This window comes from Parambassis ranga, chromosome 19, assembly GCF_900634625.1.
Source record: "Parambassis ranga chromosome 19, fParRan2.1, whole genome shotgun sequence".
In the NCBI taxonomy this organism is placed as follows: Eukaryota; Metazoa; Chordata; class Actinopteri; family Ambassidae; genus Parambassis; species Parambassis ranga.
Window position 1 is genome coordinate 12,912,576 of NC_041039.1, and position 15,173 is coordinate 12,927,748.

A 15,173-nucleotide genomic window follows, 5' to 3' on the forward strand; every position below is an offset into this window, starting at 1 on the left:
TTAGCCAGGTTTTAGGAAAATATACCTAGATACATTTTTGGACACCTGAGCAAATATTTATTTAAATGTAAAATAGTAGTAAAAAAGTAGAGAAATAATAATAATAATAATACCCAAGTAAGTAAGGATATAAATAGAATATTTATTTATCTGGAATTTTTGGGGGTATTTGTGTTTAGCAGTAGCATATTTAGAGCGCATCGGGCTTTCATCGGAACGTTTCTTCATCCTGTTCCATTTCCCAACGGACCGTTTTTAGTGTAACACACTACTTGGCAGTCATGTCGGCGCTGAAGTCTGATCGCTCTCTGTTGGAATAGTCGAAATTCAGTTAAAAATAACTCCTTCTGCAGTTCTTACAACCTACAATACATTGTTTCGACAGTATGTGTTAAGGGAAAGCGAGCTGTTCGCTGCAGTGTTGATTTATTTCGAGGTAAAGTAAGTTTACTGCCGACTTCTCAGGCTTTTTTCTCTTCTTGACTTTTAACGTTAGCTAACGTCAGGCTGGCTAGCTAAGTTCATACAATAAAGCAGTCATACCATCAGTGACTTGTTTGTGTTCAGATCGTGTAAAGGTTGTCTAGCAGAGGATTATGGCGCTGTCTGAGGCAGAACATTTGTTTAAGACGCTGCGGTGTAGTACGGCGACATTGTTCGTGCTGCTTGCACCTCATGCAGAGATGTGTAGTGAATTACGCGCTGTATTTGTTGCTACTACTAATATTAATGTTAACAGTATTGCTCACGATAATTCTGTGCCTGCAGGTCTGTAACGATTAGGCGGCATTGGGTTAAAATGAGTGTTTATAGGCTCAGACATTTAATATTACTCTGTTGTGTAGCTTCGGTTTTTGTGACACTGTACCAAGGCATGATTATTACTAACGGCATGATACAATGTATCTGTTTCCTTAGTTAACCGTTTGAGCCATGGCATCACTATCAGAGGAGGTGCTGCTGGTATTGAAAAAGGTTCGTCAGAGGAAGCAGGATGGAACACTATATCTGATGGCTGAACGTATAGCTTGGGGTCCAGAAGGCAAAGACCGCTTCACAGTCAGCCACTTGTATGCAGATATTCGCTGTAAGTATTATTGTCTGAATACAAGTTTGTGAAATACTTGTGTGTTAGTGTTTGTGATCTGTAGCTGTGCTTTTCTGCTGCTCTGGACAGGTCAGAAGATTAGCCCTGACGGTAAAGCCAAAGTTCAACTGCAGCTGGTCCTTCACACTGGTGAGAGCACCACATTCCACTTCGCCAATGAGAGCAGTGCAGTCAAAGACCGAGATGCTGCCAAGGAGCTACTGCAGCAGCTACTGCCCAAGTTCAAGAAGAAGGCCAACAAAGAACTAGAGGAGAAAAACAGGTAAGACTCTAGGCTATGTTGACTGTTGGCAGAGGACAGCTGTGGCTGTGGCAACATAGTTTTCAGCAGTATATGTCAATGCATGTCATGAACACAACAGCTGGTATCAAGGAGTAGTGTATGTACCAGTTCTGGGGACACAACTTGATGACACAACAAGGAAATGTTATTGTTTGCATAATGCAAATCTGCACACAATACTTAATTCAGTAGCCAGATGCAGATGGTGTGAGTTTTCATATCCCTTTTCTTTTTCTTCTATCCTGCAGTCTTCAGTTTTATATCTCATGACGTAAATGGCAACAGCATTTGAATTGTAATGATGAGCTACTGTAATCTCCTAAATTAATTCAGAGACAGAATGCAGAGTCTGATGTTTTTTTTTTTGTATTTCCGCCTACAGGATGCTTCAAGAGGATCCAGTGCTTTTCCAGTTGTATAAAGACCTTGTGGTGAGCCAGGTGATCAGCGCTGAGGAATTCTGGGCTAATCGGTTAGGAGGCGTGAACAACACAGACTCCTCGCTATACAACAACAAACAGGAAGTCGGTATATCTGGAGCATTTCTGGTGAGTACATGTCTTGTTAGCGATAAATGTGATGACATCTCTAAAGTTCCTCTCAACATAGGGTACAGCTGAACTTAAATGTCCTCCACCTTATGCTTTACAGGCGGACATTAGACCACAGACAGATGGCTGCAATGGCTTGAGATACAACCTGACAGCTGATATTATTGAATCCATTTTCAGAACATATCCTGCAGGTAAACATATACATCCTAACTTCACACACTGTAACACTATTATGAGAAAAGGCTCTTATGAGCTCTGATTCTTATCATAACTATAGACTGTAAGCACAGTCTGTTTAATATGCTGTTAGTCAGTTAGTAATAGTAATAAACTGCATTGTGTAGACCATGTTTTCTTATTAGATGTTCAGCAGATGTTCCTTATCAGGTATATAACAAGATTGTAATAAATATATTCCTATGAACTTGCATTGTACTTACAGTGAAGCAGAAGTATAGTGAAAATGTGCCTCATAACCTGACGGAGAAGGAGTTCTGGACCCGCTTTTTCCAGTCCCATTATTTTCACAGAGATCGTATCAACACAGGATCGCAGGATATCTTCTCAGAGTGTGCCAAACAGGATGAGAAGGGTAGGAGTCATTCTATATATTTTTGATTCTTGTAAACCACAGAGCCACAAATCTGTTTTGAAATCTGTCCCGAGCAGGGTTAAAGTCTCTGGTGATTCAAGGGGTGAAGAATCCTTTGGTTGATCTCCTGTCATTGGAGGATAAAACATTAGATGAGGTGAGATCCAGCTGCAGGCACATCTTTCCCCTCACTGATCATCTTTTCATATATCTGTTTTCCTTTTCAACCACAAATCTTGTGTGACACAGGGTTATGGAATTTGCGCAACAGCACCCTCAACTTCCAGTGCAAACAGGACGGTGAAGGAGAGCAGCAACTCTGCCATTATAAAGCGTTTTAACCATCACAGTGCCATGGTGCTGGCAGCAGGGTCACGCAAGGGGTAAAGAAAATCCTTTTAAAAATGACATCCTGCTGGTGTTGCTGTCATTCTGATAAGTGTATCATATTTTTTTAAAGGGACGTACTGACAGACCAAGCAAGCGAGACGAGCAGCACAGATGGAAACTCCAGGGATTCTGACTTCTTTCAACCCCCTGTTAAGAAGGTATGGAGGCAGCTTACGGTAGTTTTACCTCAGTGCAGCTGTCAGTCTGTTAAAGTCTGTGTTAATTCACTCTGTTCTGCAAACATCTCTTAGGTTAAATTACAAGATGCCATAGAATATGAGGATCTGCAAAGGGAAAACGGACCAAAAACAGTGGCATTAAACCTGAAGAAGTCTGACAGGTAACATTTTATATGTCTTAAAAGTTTTACTTTCATACACAAACGGGTTAGTAGTATTGAGTTCTTCTTTTGTCTGCCACATGCTTACATTATTCAGTATAAAACAGAGAATGTCTTCGCATTTCATAACCAAAAGATTAACTGAGGAACATTTGGGAATAGGTTTTATTTTTTGTTGAATCTTACTTCCTCTGGACAGACCTCTCACTTTCTACTGGTTGGTAATAAACAGGTCTGATACACTGTATTCTCTGTCAGGCTCTAACTTTACATAAATACAGTACAAAAGTAAATGAATCTCTGTGAATCAGTTTTAGATAAAAAGTATAGGATGTTTTTTTTCTTATGGAGATACTGGCTAAATGTTTAACCTTACAAAAACATTATTCAGAAATGTTCTAACATAATGTTTCCTGCTCCTTCTCTTTTTTAGGTATGCTCATGGTCCTGTGCCACTTCAGTCCCAACAGTACACATCTAGCCAGGACATCATCAACTCTGTCAACTACATCCAGCACGAGATGGCCAATTACAAACCCAACCTCACTCAGGTTAGATCATGAAAGGTCACATAATTCTAAGCTGACTGTGAGAATGATGTATTTACTGTCTAAGTGATAAAAAGTCTTTTAAAAAGTCACTATTTACTGTAGTCTTGAGCGTATATAGTTAGGTACATTTTAGAGTTTAAATGTTTTTACACTGAATTTTAAAAAAGACCAGAGTTTTATGTTCAGCTGATTTAATTGTCAATAGTTTTTAATATGTAACTCTCTCTGCAGGTGTTGTCCAGCACAGCAGCAACTTCTGCCATTGCAGCACTTTCTCCAGGTGGTGTCCTCATGCAGGCAGGATCACAGCAAGCCATAAACCGTAAGTCTGTTGTTTCAGTTTAAAAGTGATCACCTGGCTGTCGCCTTAGCTGAAAGGCTGCTGTGGTGAAGCCTTGTTATGTTATATCATTATTAGTTCAGCTTTCATTTTCATTTCTTTTTTTCCAGAGATGGTGCCCTCTGATGTTCAAGGAGAGTTGAAGCATCTTTATGTAGCTGCTGGGGAATTACTGAGACACTTCTGGTCCTGTTTTCCTGTAAACACGCCGTTTTTGGAGGAGAAGGTGAGTAAAATTTATGTCTGGACAAAAATATTTTTCATACAAAAAAATGAATGTTATCTGCTGGATTGGCATACAGCACAACTTTATCTTCTCTGAGACAGTGAAATATGATACTGTGGGATTTTTACCTGGCCCTGCTAGGCTATTTCTGCATACATCATCAGGATTTTCAGTTTTTAAATGTAGTAAATAAATGTAAGTGTCGCCTTGCCATGATTGTTTTTCATTCTGAATCAGTAGCAAAAATAAATCCTGAATACTTTTACTGTAAAACAAAGCTGACTGTCATTAAGTAACTTCTGCCATGTTTTCCTACAGGTGATGAAAATGAAGTCAAACCTTGAGAGGTTTCAGATGACCAAGCTTCGCCCTTTTCAGGAGAAAATCCAGCGGCAGTACTTGAGTACAAATGTAAGTCTCTTGGGTATTCACAGTCATGCAGAGGCATTTCACCAGTCTGCACTCATATTAAGTCTGTTTTAACATTCCCACAGCTCACTGGGCACTTGGAGGACATGCTGCAGACTGCATATAGCAAGTTCCACATCTGGCAAACGCGTCGGATGTTGAGGAAAACCTGAGCTCTGACGGTTGGTCAAAGAGAAGCCGAGGAAGATATTAAAGTACCCGTACATGGACAAATGGCTTGTGAATGTCTTCACGACTCTGGTGAGGAGACCACAGACCACAGCCTAATGGAACATAGTTCACAAGGGCTTAATGAGGAGGATGCTGAAAGATGCTGCTACAACCCCAAATGTTCGACAGAGACTAACTGCATCTCAGTCACAACTGTAATTAGTATCCTCTTTTCTTTTCTTTGTGTGTTCTCAGCAGTTGAGAATTTGGTTAATTGTCAAACAAGACTTTTTAAACAATGGTGTAAAATGACCAAATTTAAGATGGACAGAAAACAAAAGGCTCTCAGGACAACAGACTGAGCTGTGAGATGCAAAGCAGGGGACTGCCGGTGTTTTGTCAGTGCACAGAGCACTGAGAGAGACACGACATGTGAGGAGCCCCCTCTGAACTCTGTGAGTGGATTTATGGAATGAAGTCCCAAAAAAGTCAGAAGAGGGGGAGCGAATAAAGCAATACTGTAAAGACATTTCACACTCGAGTGCATTAGTGTGTGTGACTGAAATCACACCATCACTGGTTTGTAATGTCTGCACTATCTGTCTGCACTGAACAAAAATGTAAGTGAATTAAAGTGAGGCATAAAGCTCTTCTTCATACCACTGTCTATTTGAACTGCAGCATTTTTGTGTGAGATCCTTGCTCATCTGAGAGGGATGTTTGTCTACATTATAAACTGGTGCTCTGTGTCGGGGATCATTTATTATATGATGATTATATATGATGTGCCACATGCGTAAATGCGCACACCGCTCTCTCATTTTGGAGATTGCCACGGTGCCAATGGATGCAGGTGTCGTGTGGTTCTGCAGGTAAATGCACTATGGGAAACAGCTGCGGGCTCAGCAACACTCAGCGGTTTAGCAAACGCAGATAATAGTCCACCGTTTTATTAATACAGAGCTAAATTAAACTACGGTCCCGTCCATTCCTCATTTCTGAAGTATCTATGAAGTCTTCATTGAGGTGAAGGTGCGGACAGTGAAGCAGGTAACTTTGGAGTATGCTTTCAGTTTTAGTTTATGAAGGCATCCACGGAGTTGCAGTGGGGAAACGGACGCGCTGCTTTCAGGAAGTGTGCTCACATCAGCTGAGCGGAGCTGTCACGGGTCCGCTGGCTGCCTGAACTGCTCACTTTTCCGGCAAAACCCAACGCAACAACCAGGAATGTGAGCGAAAGACGAATCTTTGGTGTGGGGTTTTTCAGGCTGCAGTGTCTGTCCATCTGGTGAGTTCAAATGCTAGTGAATGGCTGTAGCGGTGTTTAAGCTAGCATGCATGCTACTTTGTAAACAGAGTGAGAGTGGGGCGTGGATAGCGTGGAAATGTCTCTAAAGAGTTATCTTGATTGAAACAAAGCGCTAGACATTTAAATCCACGTGGATATGCTTTCGTTTTTGTACTATTTCAGTGGTTTTCCGTGCGGTATCTTTAGTTTTGACAGGAAGATTAGCATCGGTGTCATCGGACTGGTCTCGTGATGCATGAATCGGCTGATATCGCCCCCTTTCAGCTGAGTCCCTAATCAATACACCTTTTATCGTGTGTTATCAATGAAAACTGTGACACAAATGCACTCATCAGAAGACTTTAGCTGACAGCGTTAAAACTCGGTTTGGCGAACAAAGCAAGAAAGCTTACTGCTGCCTTTGTTGACTGTTAATATGTTTTGGTTATGAGAGTCTGTTAGCACTAGCTTACAACATTAGCTATAGTCAGCAGATGTATGTGCTCAGTAGTGCAACTTTGTGTTACAAAGGCTTCTAAAAACTAATATTGAAAGTCTATATTTAATTAAATATAGCACAAACAACACATCAAATAGTACATACAGCTATTTACAAAAAGAAGTAACTGTAATTGTTGGTGGGCCATCCTAATTTAATCCCAGTGATTAAAGAAAATCACAGAGATGATGAGTCTTTGATAAGCAAGTGGTGGAGAAGGGTGTGGAAGTCCAGGTACAGGAACTGGAACACTTCCTAAAACCACTGTCAGTGACTCAACATTGCTACATCCACACATTCAAAAGAAAAGAAAAATCCAGAAACAGAGCTGCCTGCTCTGAGACCAGAACAGGCCTGGTGGTCAGAAGAAAATTGGAGCATAAAGGGAAAGAATAAAGAACCTTAAAGAGGTTCATATTGACTGCTTTTTCTCACCTTCTTGTGAATTACTTGTGGCAACTACTCTAATGCTGCAGGACTGGAATTCAACACTGCAATTCCAATGTTTCTTCAAACAGTACATGAAATATACAGTAAGACAGGATAAGTACTTTTTGTGCACCAACTCGCTGTCTCATGAAAGACAGATGGACAGTTTGTCTGTACTGTAAGTGGAGTCATGACCAGTCAATTTAGGAGGGTTGGCACACTGTTGAAAGTCATGTGATGCCATGCGGCTAAGGGCGCTGTGGTATGCAGTGAAAACACACTTCAAGTCTCTTATTTTTAGTGGCTCACACTCCTTTCCTTGTTCAGTTGAGTTGGGTCAGCAGTGAGGATGGCTCTGATACCAGCTGTTCCAGAGAACTACAGTCATGTTTTGGCAGAGTTTGACTGCCTTGACCCGCTTCTCACTGCTCTACGTCTGGACTCCGGCAGGCTCAAGGTAGGTTTTTCACACTGTACTGCAGTATATTTTTTAAATTACTCCCAAGTAAAGGAACTAAGTCCGTTCAACCAATGACTGAAAGCAGAAGTGTTAGAGTAGCTTTTTTGATATTCCTAAATTCCTAGAAATGGCTTCAAGCGACTTCAATACAAGATGTGTAAGCCTGGCGAAGAAAATTATTTTCTAAATGTCAATCTTTTGTGTTACAGTGTACCTGTTTGGCAGTGTCAAGGAAGTGGCTTGCATTAGGAACATCCACAGGAGGTTTGCACCTGATTCAGAGGGAGGGCTGGAAACAAAGGCTCATCCTCACTCACAAGGTACCATGTGACTGACACCCTGCTGGTAACACATACTGCTGTGACTCTGAAATTAACTTGCCATGTGTGGGCTCTTTTTGTCCAGGAGGGATGTATCATTCAGGTGGCATGTTGCCCTCATGATGAAGATTTTATTGCTGTGGCAACGAGGTTGGTACATGAAGTACAAAACTCAGTCTTCTTTTTTCTGCCTACCTATCTGATGGTGGTGTTGCATGTATTAGTTACACTGTTTTTCTGTTGTCCAGTCAGGGTTTGGTGGTGGTGTGGGAACTCCAGCAGGAGCGGCGGGGTCGTCCAGAGAGGGTTAGCGTATCCTGGGAGCACAGAGGTCACAACATCACTGCACTCTGCTGGGATTCCAGCATGCTCAGAGTTTTTGTCGGGGACTCTGGAGGCAAAGTGTCTTTTCTTCGTGCAGGATCGTCTAAACTGGGAAAGGTAGTGAGTACAAAATGTTAAAATGTTGGTAATTTCATCATGATTCATCTCCATGGTGTGTGTAAGTATTTAATGCTCTTTTTTCTTTCCAGGGGTCAGCATTTGTCATCTTTCCAGTCCAGACAGTCACAACTGTTGACTCTAGAGTGGTGCAGCTTGGGTACCAAGATGGCCGTCTGCTTGTGTCTTCCCTGAGCCGGTGCTACCTCTGTGACACGGAAAGGTGAGTACCGGAGAGGCTCCATCTGCCTTCAGGGCCTTAATCCATTCATGTGAAGGCGATCCTTTTCTTTATGTTAAGCACAACTTGGTGGTCATGCATGTTTCTTTCTGTCTGCCTTCAGAGAGAAGTTCTGGCGTGTCGGGAACAAGGAGCGTGACGGAGAATATGGAGCATGTTTTTTCCCACAAAACAGGGGGCTGTTAGTGGGTCAGCCTCCACTGTTGTACTGTGCCCGCCCAGGGTCTCGGATATGGGAGGCTAATTTTAATGGAGAGGTTCTGAGTACGCATCAGTTTAAACAGCTCCTGGCATGCCCTCCACTACCTCTCATTACTTATAGGTAAGTTACAAAAATTATAATCTCTCTTTAATGTGATATAAGCACCAAACTGTCTTTTCTATGTCTGCCTCCTGCAGAAAGGAGCCACATTACAACCCACCTCAAAAGAGTCCACAGTCACTTGCCTTTCCTAAGCTGCTCTATTTGGGGTAATTACATAAAAACATTTTATCATCTGATTAGTTTTGTAGTTGAGCTTGAATAACAGTCCGATTTGTTTATTTGTGTAGGGACCAAAACCTGTTGACCTGGACAGATTCAGCCATTTATATCTTCACACCTCATAATGGACAAGTACTGCTGTGGACTGAAGTTAAAGGTGTGTTTTCTAATAGCCATTTTAATTTTACTCATGTAACCTTCTTTGGTTCCAGTTTTACTTTCAGTAGAAGATCATCTCTACCTGTTTCTCTGTTTTGCAGATTTGGTTGATGTTGCCGTCTACCGCAATGAGCTCTTCTGTCTCCATAGTAGTGGGCGTCTTTCCCACCTCTCCTTGTTATCTGCAGAGCGCTGTGTTGAGCGTCTTATGCGGAGGGAATCCTGGCCTCTAGCTGCAGCGGTCTGCTGCATGTTCCAGCATGCAATCACTGCCAGCAGGGTAAGATGGCCGCTGCTGTTGCTTGCTCGTCAGCCTCACATCTGCACACATTGTCACTGAGATTTCAGTCTTATCTGCAGCCAAAGCTGCAGATAAATGTGTGGGTTAGTGCAGAAGGTGACTACTTCGGGTACGTTTATCTGAGTATTAGTAAATCACTTATGTGTGACTCAGGCCAGGAAAGTAATCCCCATGGACCGCCTCGAACACCTGAGATCTCAGCTCACTTCCTGCACCCACCTGGAGCTGATTGGCCAGCTGGAAGAAGTCATCGCAAAGCTGGAGCCTCTGGACTCTGCATCCAGCAGCCGTAGAAGCAGCATCTCCTCACATGTAAGAACCTTTCATTTTATGAGTTTTTAGATAATAAGACAGCAGTTGTTGTCTTCTTTTTTATTATTTAATAGCTATTCAATGTTTATTTAATAAGTACACTGATGCAACATTGTCCAGGAAAGTTTCAACGTCCTGGACTGTGGCATCTATCGTGTGATCAGCCGCAGAGGAAGCCAGTCGGATGAGGAGACGAGCTCGCTCATGAATCAGTCCATGTCAGAGGAGGAGCGGCTCAAAGAATTCAGTTTTGTGCAGGAGGAAGATCAGGTGGAGCAAGGTAAGAAGCAGGTTTTCTTCTGTAGTATCAGAAAACAGAAAGAACAGAAGAAAAAGATGGCCAAAACATTTAAAAGTGCCATGTCATATGTTCAGTATTTTGTGTATGTGTATAAAATAACATTCTCTTATTCCTTGGTGGATCTGAATTTAAAAAGTAACTTGAGTAGTTAGTAAAGATATACTGCATGGAGGAAGTAATTTTATTTCCTGTTTCTGTCTTTATTCATGCTTTGACCTTCCTCTTTGCATTCTGTCTAACACTGATTTGTGTGTGAGCAGAAGCAAACTTATATTCTGCCTCTCCTAATGTCAGTGATGCAAGAAAGTAAAGTTATTTTCAGTTTCAACATCAAACTTTAAAGGGAAAAAATCCAAAGTTTTGGATTTCCTTGGAACATTTTAAGCTGCTGGCACTTTTTTCTGCATAGAAGTGACTGTCACTGATAATAATTTAACTTTCTCTCTGTTGGTTTTGATTACCTGTTTGTTAGCATACAGTTTTGCCACTACAATGAATGTGTCTGACTTTAATCATGCTGCTGTTGCTGCCCTTTGTATTTGCTATGAGTGCTGACCAATCACTGCGACGACTGACTCTTTTTTTCAAATATAATCATTGCCACACTGTTAATATTGAGTCTCCTCTCTGTTTCATTGTATCCCATGTTTATCATCTTTTTTGGTATTGTGCAGCATTTGATTTACATTTTCTCTATAGTGGTGTGTGCCACATTTGCTCCATCTGCTTGCATTATGTCTACAGCCTCTCATCATTCCCCTCCAATACTCCATCCCTCTGTGTTTTTCCTCCAACTCTTGCACCCATCTTCATTCAGATCCACAGAGCAGTGAGCGCACAGAGGCTGAGCGATCTGAACAAGGCCTGCAGTTCCACCTCCCGCTCTCATTTCGCCCCAAACCCCCCCGCATCGCACTGCAAGCCGTCAAAGACAGGTGAATGTAACGCCAAGAGAAATGAAGGACAGACACACTATCAGCGATGTATCAGAGCAATGTGCAGCTTTCAGTGATCCATCAACACTGATGAATTGTCTTTTGTCTTTATTTATATATATATATATATATATATATATATATATATATATATATATATATATATATATATATATATATATATATATATATATATAAATCGAGATATTTAAACCCCTACTTTAATAGCACAGCTTTGTTTTTAGATGGCTTACTTCCCCTTTCCACTGAAGAACCACATCTTCATTTTCACACATCTGTGTAGGCACACATTTCATTCCTCAGCATCACTTACAACTATCCTCAGTATTAAAGAGTCCATGTTTGCTGTTCCGCTCGGCTTTCAGGTTGTAAAATAACTGGACAAAACTTAAGTAGATGTTTTAACTTTTGATTTTTTTCTCATCAGTGTGTCTAGTTTTGTAAAGAAGACGACAGAGAAGATCAACACTCTCCAGATGAACTCTGAGCTGTGGCAGCGGCCTGAATTCAGAGAGAGCGTACAGCCTGAGATGTCAACTAGCATATCGCTATACTCGGAGGACATGGATAATGAGTGAGTACAGGCTAAAAATCAGATAATAACAGATACTATTTAGAGAACATGATTTGTTGTTGTCATAAAAGTGACTCAAAATATTATATGTTGTGTTACAGAGTGTATGATGAAGCATCAAACACAGAGTCTGACATGCAGGAGCTTCGATCAGCCACAGAGCGAGCAATGTAAGCACAGGGTGCCACATTTGAACAGTGATAAAATTTTATCCAAGGTTACTCATATTTTTTTCTGACCATCAGCTCTCAGATGCAAGATCCTCTGGTGCTGCTAGATCCAGTCTGCCTGAGAGACGCTCTGCTGGAGTGGCTGCCGGTTTTGGAACGAGTACTCGGACCTGCAGAGCTTGGGTCAGCTGCTGTGAGCGATTCAAACATGGAGGGATCAGGAGAGGAGAGATGGGAGAAGGATTACCTGAACACCGGCTCAGAGCAACAAGAGGAGTGCTTATCAGGAGAACTCACAAAAGTTGAAATGGAGAACAAGAAAGATTCTCCTGAGCTTGGAACAAAACGGGACCAGTGTCAGAACCAGCTAACATTAGACTCAAGTGAGAATGCTTCAAATGGCAGCCCTCCAGAACCTGTCCGAGTAGAGTCCCCTAAACCTGTACCCTCAGATGTCCTTGCTAATCTCACCGAGCTGGCGACATTGTACACAGAGCTGAGCTGCTTCAAAAACCTGGATGAACAAGCACTGGGGTGCACAATTTTCCTGCGACGCTACTTCTTCCTGCTGGATCAAGAGCGTGTGAGGAGACTGTGCCTGTTGTGCTATCAGAAGCTGCCTGAAATGAAGAGCTCCTTCATCGAGGCTATGCTAGGTACTAAACCACAGATTAATCATTTCTTAGTTAACTCTAACTTTTGTCTACATCTCATCTGGCTGTTATGAATCTGAGTCTTCTTCAGTAGTTTAATCTTTGGTATTTTATACAATCAAATAAGGTTTGTTGCTCTTTACAGAGCTCACTCAGTCCAGTAAGGTGGTGGAAGTGATTCAGAGAGGGGATTTGCTGAGATCTCTGAGAAGTCTGAGAGAGTTGCAGCCCTGGAGTGCACCGCCCCTCCTCGCTCACTTGCACAGGTCAGCAGCTGGTCTATATTTCTGAACATCAAAACATAAAAAAAATTCCCCCTCACAAAAAATGTTCTTCTTAACCAGCTGACTTTAAGACAGAAAGTATTTTTGATGATAGAAGTGTTGCCTACCTCTGTAGTACATTGCTTACTTAATGAGCAGAATTTGTGTGTTGTGTTGTGTCATGATCCAGGCTGTATGAGAAGCACGGGGAGGCCGCTGTACGCTCATTCTCCCAGTTCTATCCGACAATTACGCCTGCTGATGTCATGACCATGGCTCAGCAAAGCCACTTCCTTGCATACCTGGACAATCTGGTCCAGTCACGAACGGAGGAGCACAGGTACATCTTCACATTTACCTATACAATAAATGACCCCAGCCTGCCATTATTGCAGAATCATACATTTCTGTCTTTCTTTTAGGTTATCTTTTTTGCAATCCCTTCTGGAACCAGAAACACTGAGACAGGATTGGCTGGAGCTGGCACTTACCCATGATGCTCCTCAACACTGTGATACCATGACTTCTGATGGACAGCCCAGGTCTGATACTGTATTTCACAGTAGACACAAGTTTGTCTTTTAGCCTGTGTGGATACAGCTCAGCTAATAGTACAAATGTGCAGGAACAGATTTACTTACTAGACCTTGTTTAAGCCAAGTTTAGATACTGAAGTGAAAGTGGTGTATGTGTGACTTCATGTGTCTCTTGCTGCAGATGGCATTCGCATTGCTTCAGTTGGGGTTATGGACGTCTTCTGTCTCTGCTGATCCGTCTTCCTGCAGACTTCTCCTCTAAGCAGAAGATGGCAGAGACTTGTCGCAGTCATGGGTATTTCTAATGTCCCCCTTTTATGTAGACGTTTGAGAGTAAGGGTACAATCAGATCTTCTGTATAACATGTATGTGTGTTTGCAGGTATTGGACAGGCTACCTCTACCTCTGCAATGAGCTGCAGCGTCGCACTGAAGCATTTTCCACCATTTGTCAGCTGGATGATATCAGCCTGCTGGAGGAACCTGATGGTAAAACTGAAACACTGTCTGTTAAATTAATTACATCTCTGATACAGTGCAGAGGATAGTCATCTTATTACTGAGAGATACCACTGCATGCTGATACAGTACACAAGCATCTAACATTGCCCACAGAAAAAACAAAAATGAGCTTGTTCATAAAAGGACCAGCACACATTTAATGGTTTATGACTTTAAGTAGAATGCCTGAATGTATTTATGAAACCTAAAATAAATGACTGTAACATCTCACTTCTTCCAGTCAGCACTTACAGTTCAGTCCAGCTAATTAATGATTTACCCAAATGATAGTGTCTGCACTCTCTGGTAGACTGACTGTCCTGTATCCGGTATTGTCCAGGTGTTGAGCCCCAGACCTTGGACGAGTGGAAGCTCCTGATCCAGCTGTCTCAGCAGTGCAACAGTGTGTCAGACTCAAACCAGGTCACAGGTGTAAACGGGAGCAGCTGGTCCAACGGCTCAGCAGACAGTGGAGGAAAGATCAGCCCAGAGAACCTCACACTGATGCTGGCCCGGATGGCCGGGCCTGACCGAGCTCTGACAGTCTTGCAGGATTGTGAAGTGCAGCTGGTCCTGTCACCACACTCAAAACTTGTCTGTGAGCTGCTGAGAGTTACTGAGAAAAGGCAGAGGTGGGTTGGGCAGTTGATTGCCACGCTGTTAATCTTTCCTAAGCTCATAAAAGTTGTTGGCAGTTCAGATATGTTTTTAGATGTCACCAAAACAAGCACAAACGTCTTGTGGCTCCTGACCACGCATTGTTTTCTTGAGCATGTGATCAACACTGTCAGCTGTAAACATGTTTATTCCTGCTGTGAAGTTGGACCATTTAACACGGACCTCTTTTCTTTGTCATAAAGAGGACCTCCAAATACAAAAAATGTTTTTTCTTTTTCAGGGCAATGATCCAGACGATGCTGGAGCGCTGCGATCGCTTCCTGTGGTCCCAACATGCCTAACTACACATCACCAGTCAACATATCTAACACTGTATGTATCTGAGTCTTCCCGCTAACTGCTGCTAAAGCTGTGAGATCAAATGAAGCTATTTATGCTCTAATGCAAACAGTATTATATGATAGATGATTTTAGGATTTTAGCTTGTCCTCATAACATTTATCATCAATATTCAGGTGCATGTTCACATTACTGTGTTTTTAAATGCAGTTTTTGCATGTCCATATATCCAAATGTCCCTCACATAGTATATCAGCAATTAATCAGCAATAATTACAATGTAATGGTGTAATAATTTAATATGTCATTAAAGGTTTATTTAAGAAACTTCTATTTGTTCCAGTTGTTTTTTGGGATTTTGTCAGC

General features: G+C 41.9%; 2 protein-coding genes across 3 annotated transcripts; both read left to right on the forward strand.

Annotated features, from left to right (window-relative positions):
* Nucleotides 1-272: 272 nt before the first annotated feature.
* gtf2h1 (general transcription factor IIH, polypeptide 1) lies at nucleotides 273-5,620 on the forward strand. 2 transcript variants are annotated; one of them, XM_028431138.1, is made up of 15 exons: nucleotides 273-441; nucleotides 919-1,087; nucleotides 1,178-1,370; nucleotides 1,774-1,939; nucleotides 2,043-2,136; nucleotides 2,388-2,537; nucleotides 2,615-2,694; nucleotides 2,787-2,920; nucleotides 2,998-3,085; nucleotides 3,179-3,267; nucleotides 3,701-3,818; nucleotides 4,050-4,140; nucleotides 4,269-4,384; nucleotides 4,703-4,795; nucleotides 4,879-5,620. In XM_028431138.1, the coding sequence occupies exons 2-15, from the start codon at nucleotides 934-936 to the stop codon at nucleotides 4,963-4,965; spliced, it is 1,653 nt and encodes a 550-aa protein (XP_028286939.1). In that variant the 5' UTR covers nucleotides 273-441; nucleotides 919-933; the 3' UTR covers nucleotides 4,966-5,620. The 2 variants fall into 2 exon arrangements, with proteins under 2 accessions (XP_028286939.1, XP_028286938.1); XM_028431137.1 differs by having other exon boundaries at nucleotides 273-436.
* A 430-nt stretch (nucleotides 5,621-6,050) lies between these two features.
* Nucleotides 6,051-15,134, forward strand: hps5 (HPS5 biogenesis of lysosomal organelles complex 2 subunit 2). The gene is made up of 23 exons (XM_028431826.1): nucleotides 6,051-6,251; nucleotides 7,507-7,636; nucleotides 7,849-7,959; nucleotides 8,045-8,109; nucleotides 8,208-8,400; nucleotides 8,493-8,623; nucleotides 8,745-8,963; nucleotides 9,041-9,112; nucleotides 9,194-9,282; nucleotides 9,386-9,564; nucleotides 9,739-9,897; nucleotides 10,018-10,177; nucleotides 11,016-11,133; nucleotides 11,582-11,728; nucleotides 11,830-11,898; nucleotides 11,974-12,554; nucleotides 12,697-12,817; nucleotides 13,005-13,154; nucleotides 13,237-13,356; nucleotides 13,532-13,645; nucleotides 13,732-13,838; nucleotides 14,191-14,482; nucleotides 14,749-15,134. The coding sequence occupies exons 2-23, from the start codon at nucleotides 7,529-7,531 to the stop codon at nucleotides 14,807-14,809; spliced, it is 3,366 nt and encodes a 1,121-aa protein (XP_028287627.1). The 5' UTR covers nucleotides 6,051-6,251; nucleotides 7,507-7,528; the 3' UTR covers nucleotides 14,810-15,134.
* The last annotated feature ends 39 nt before the right edge of the window (nucleotides 15,135-15,173 follow it).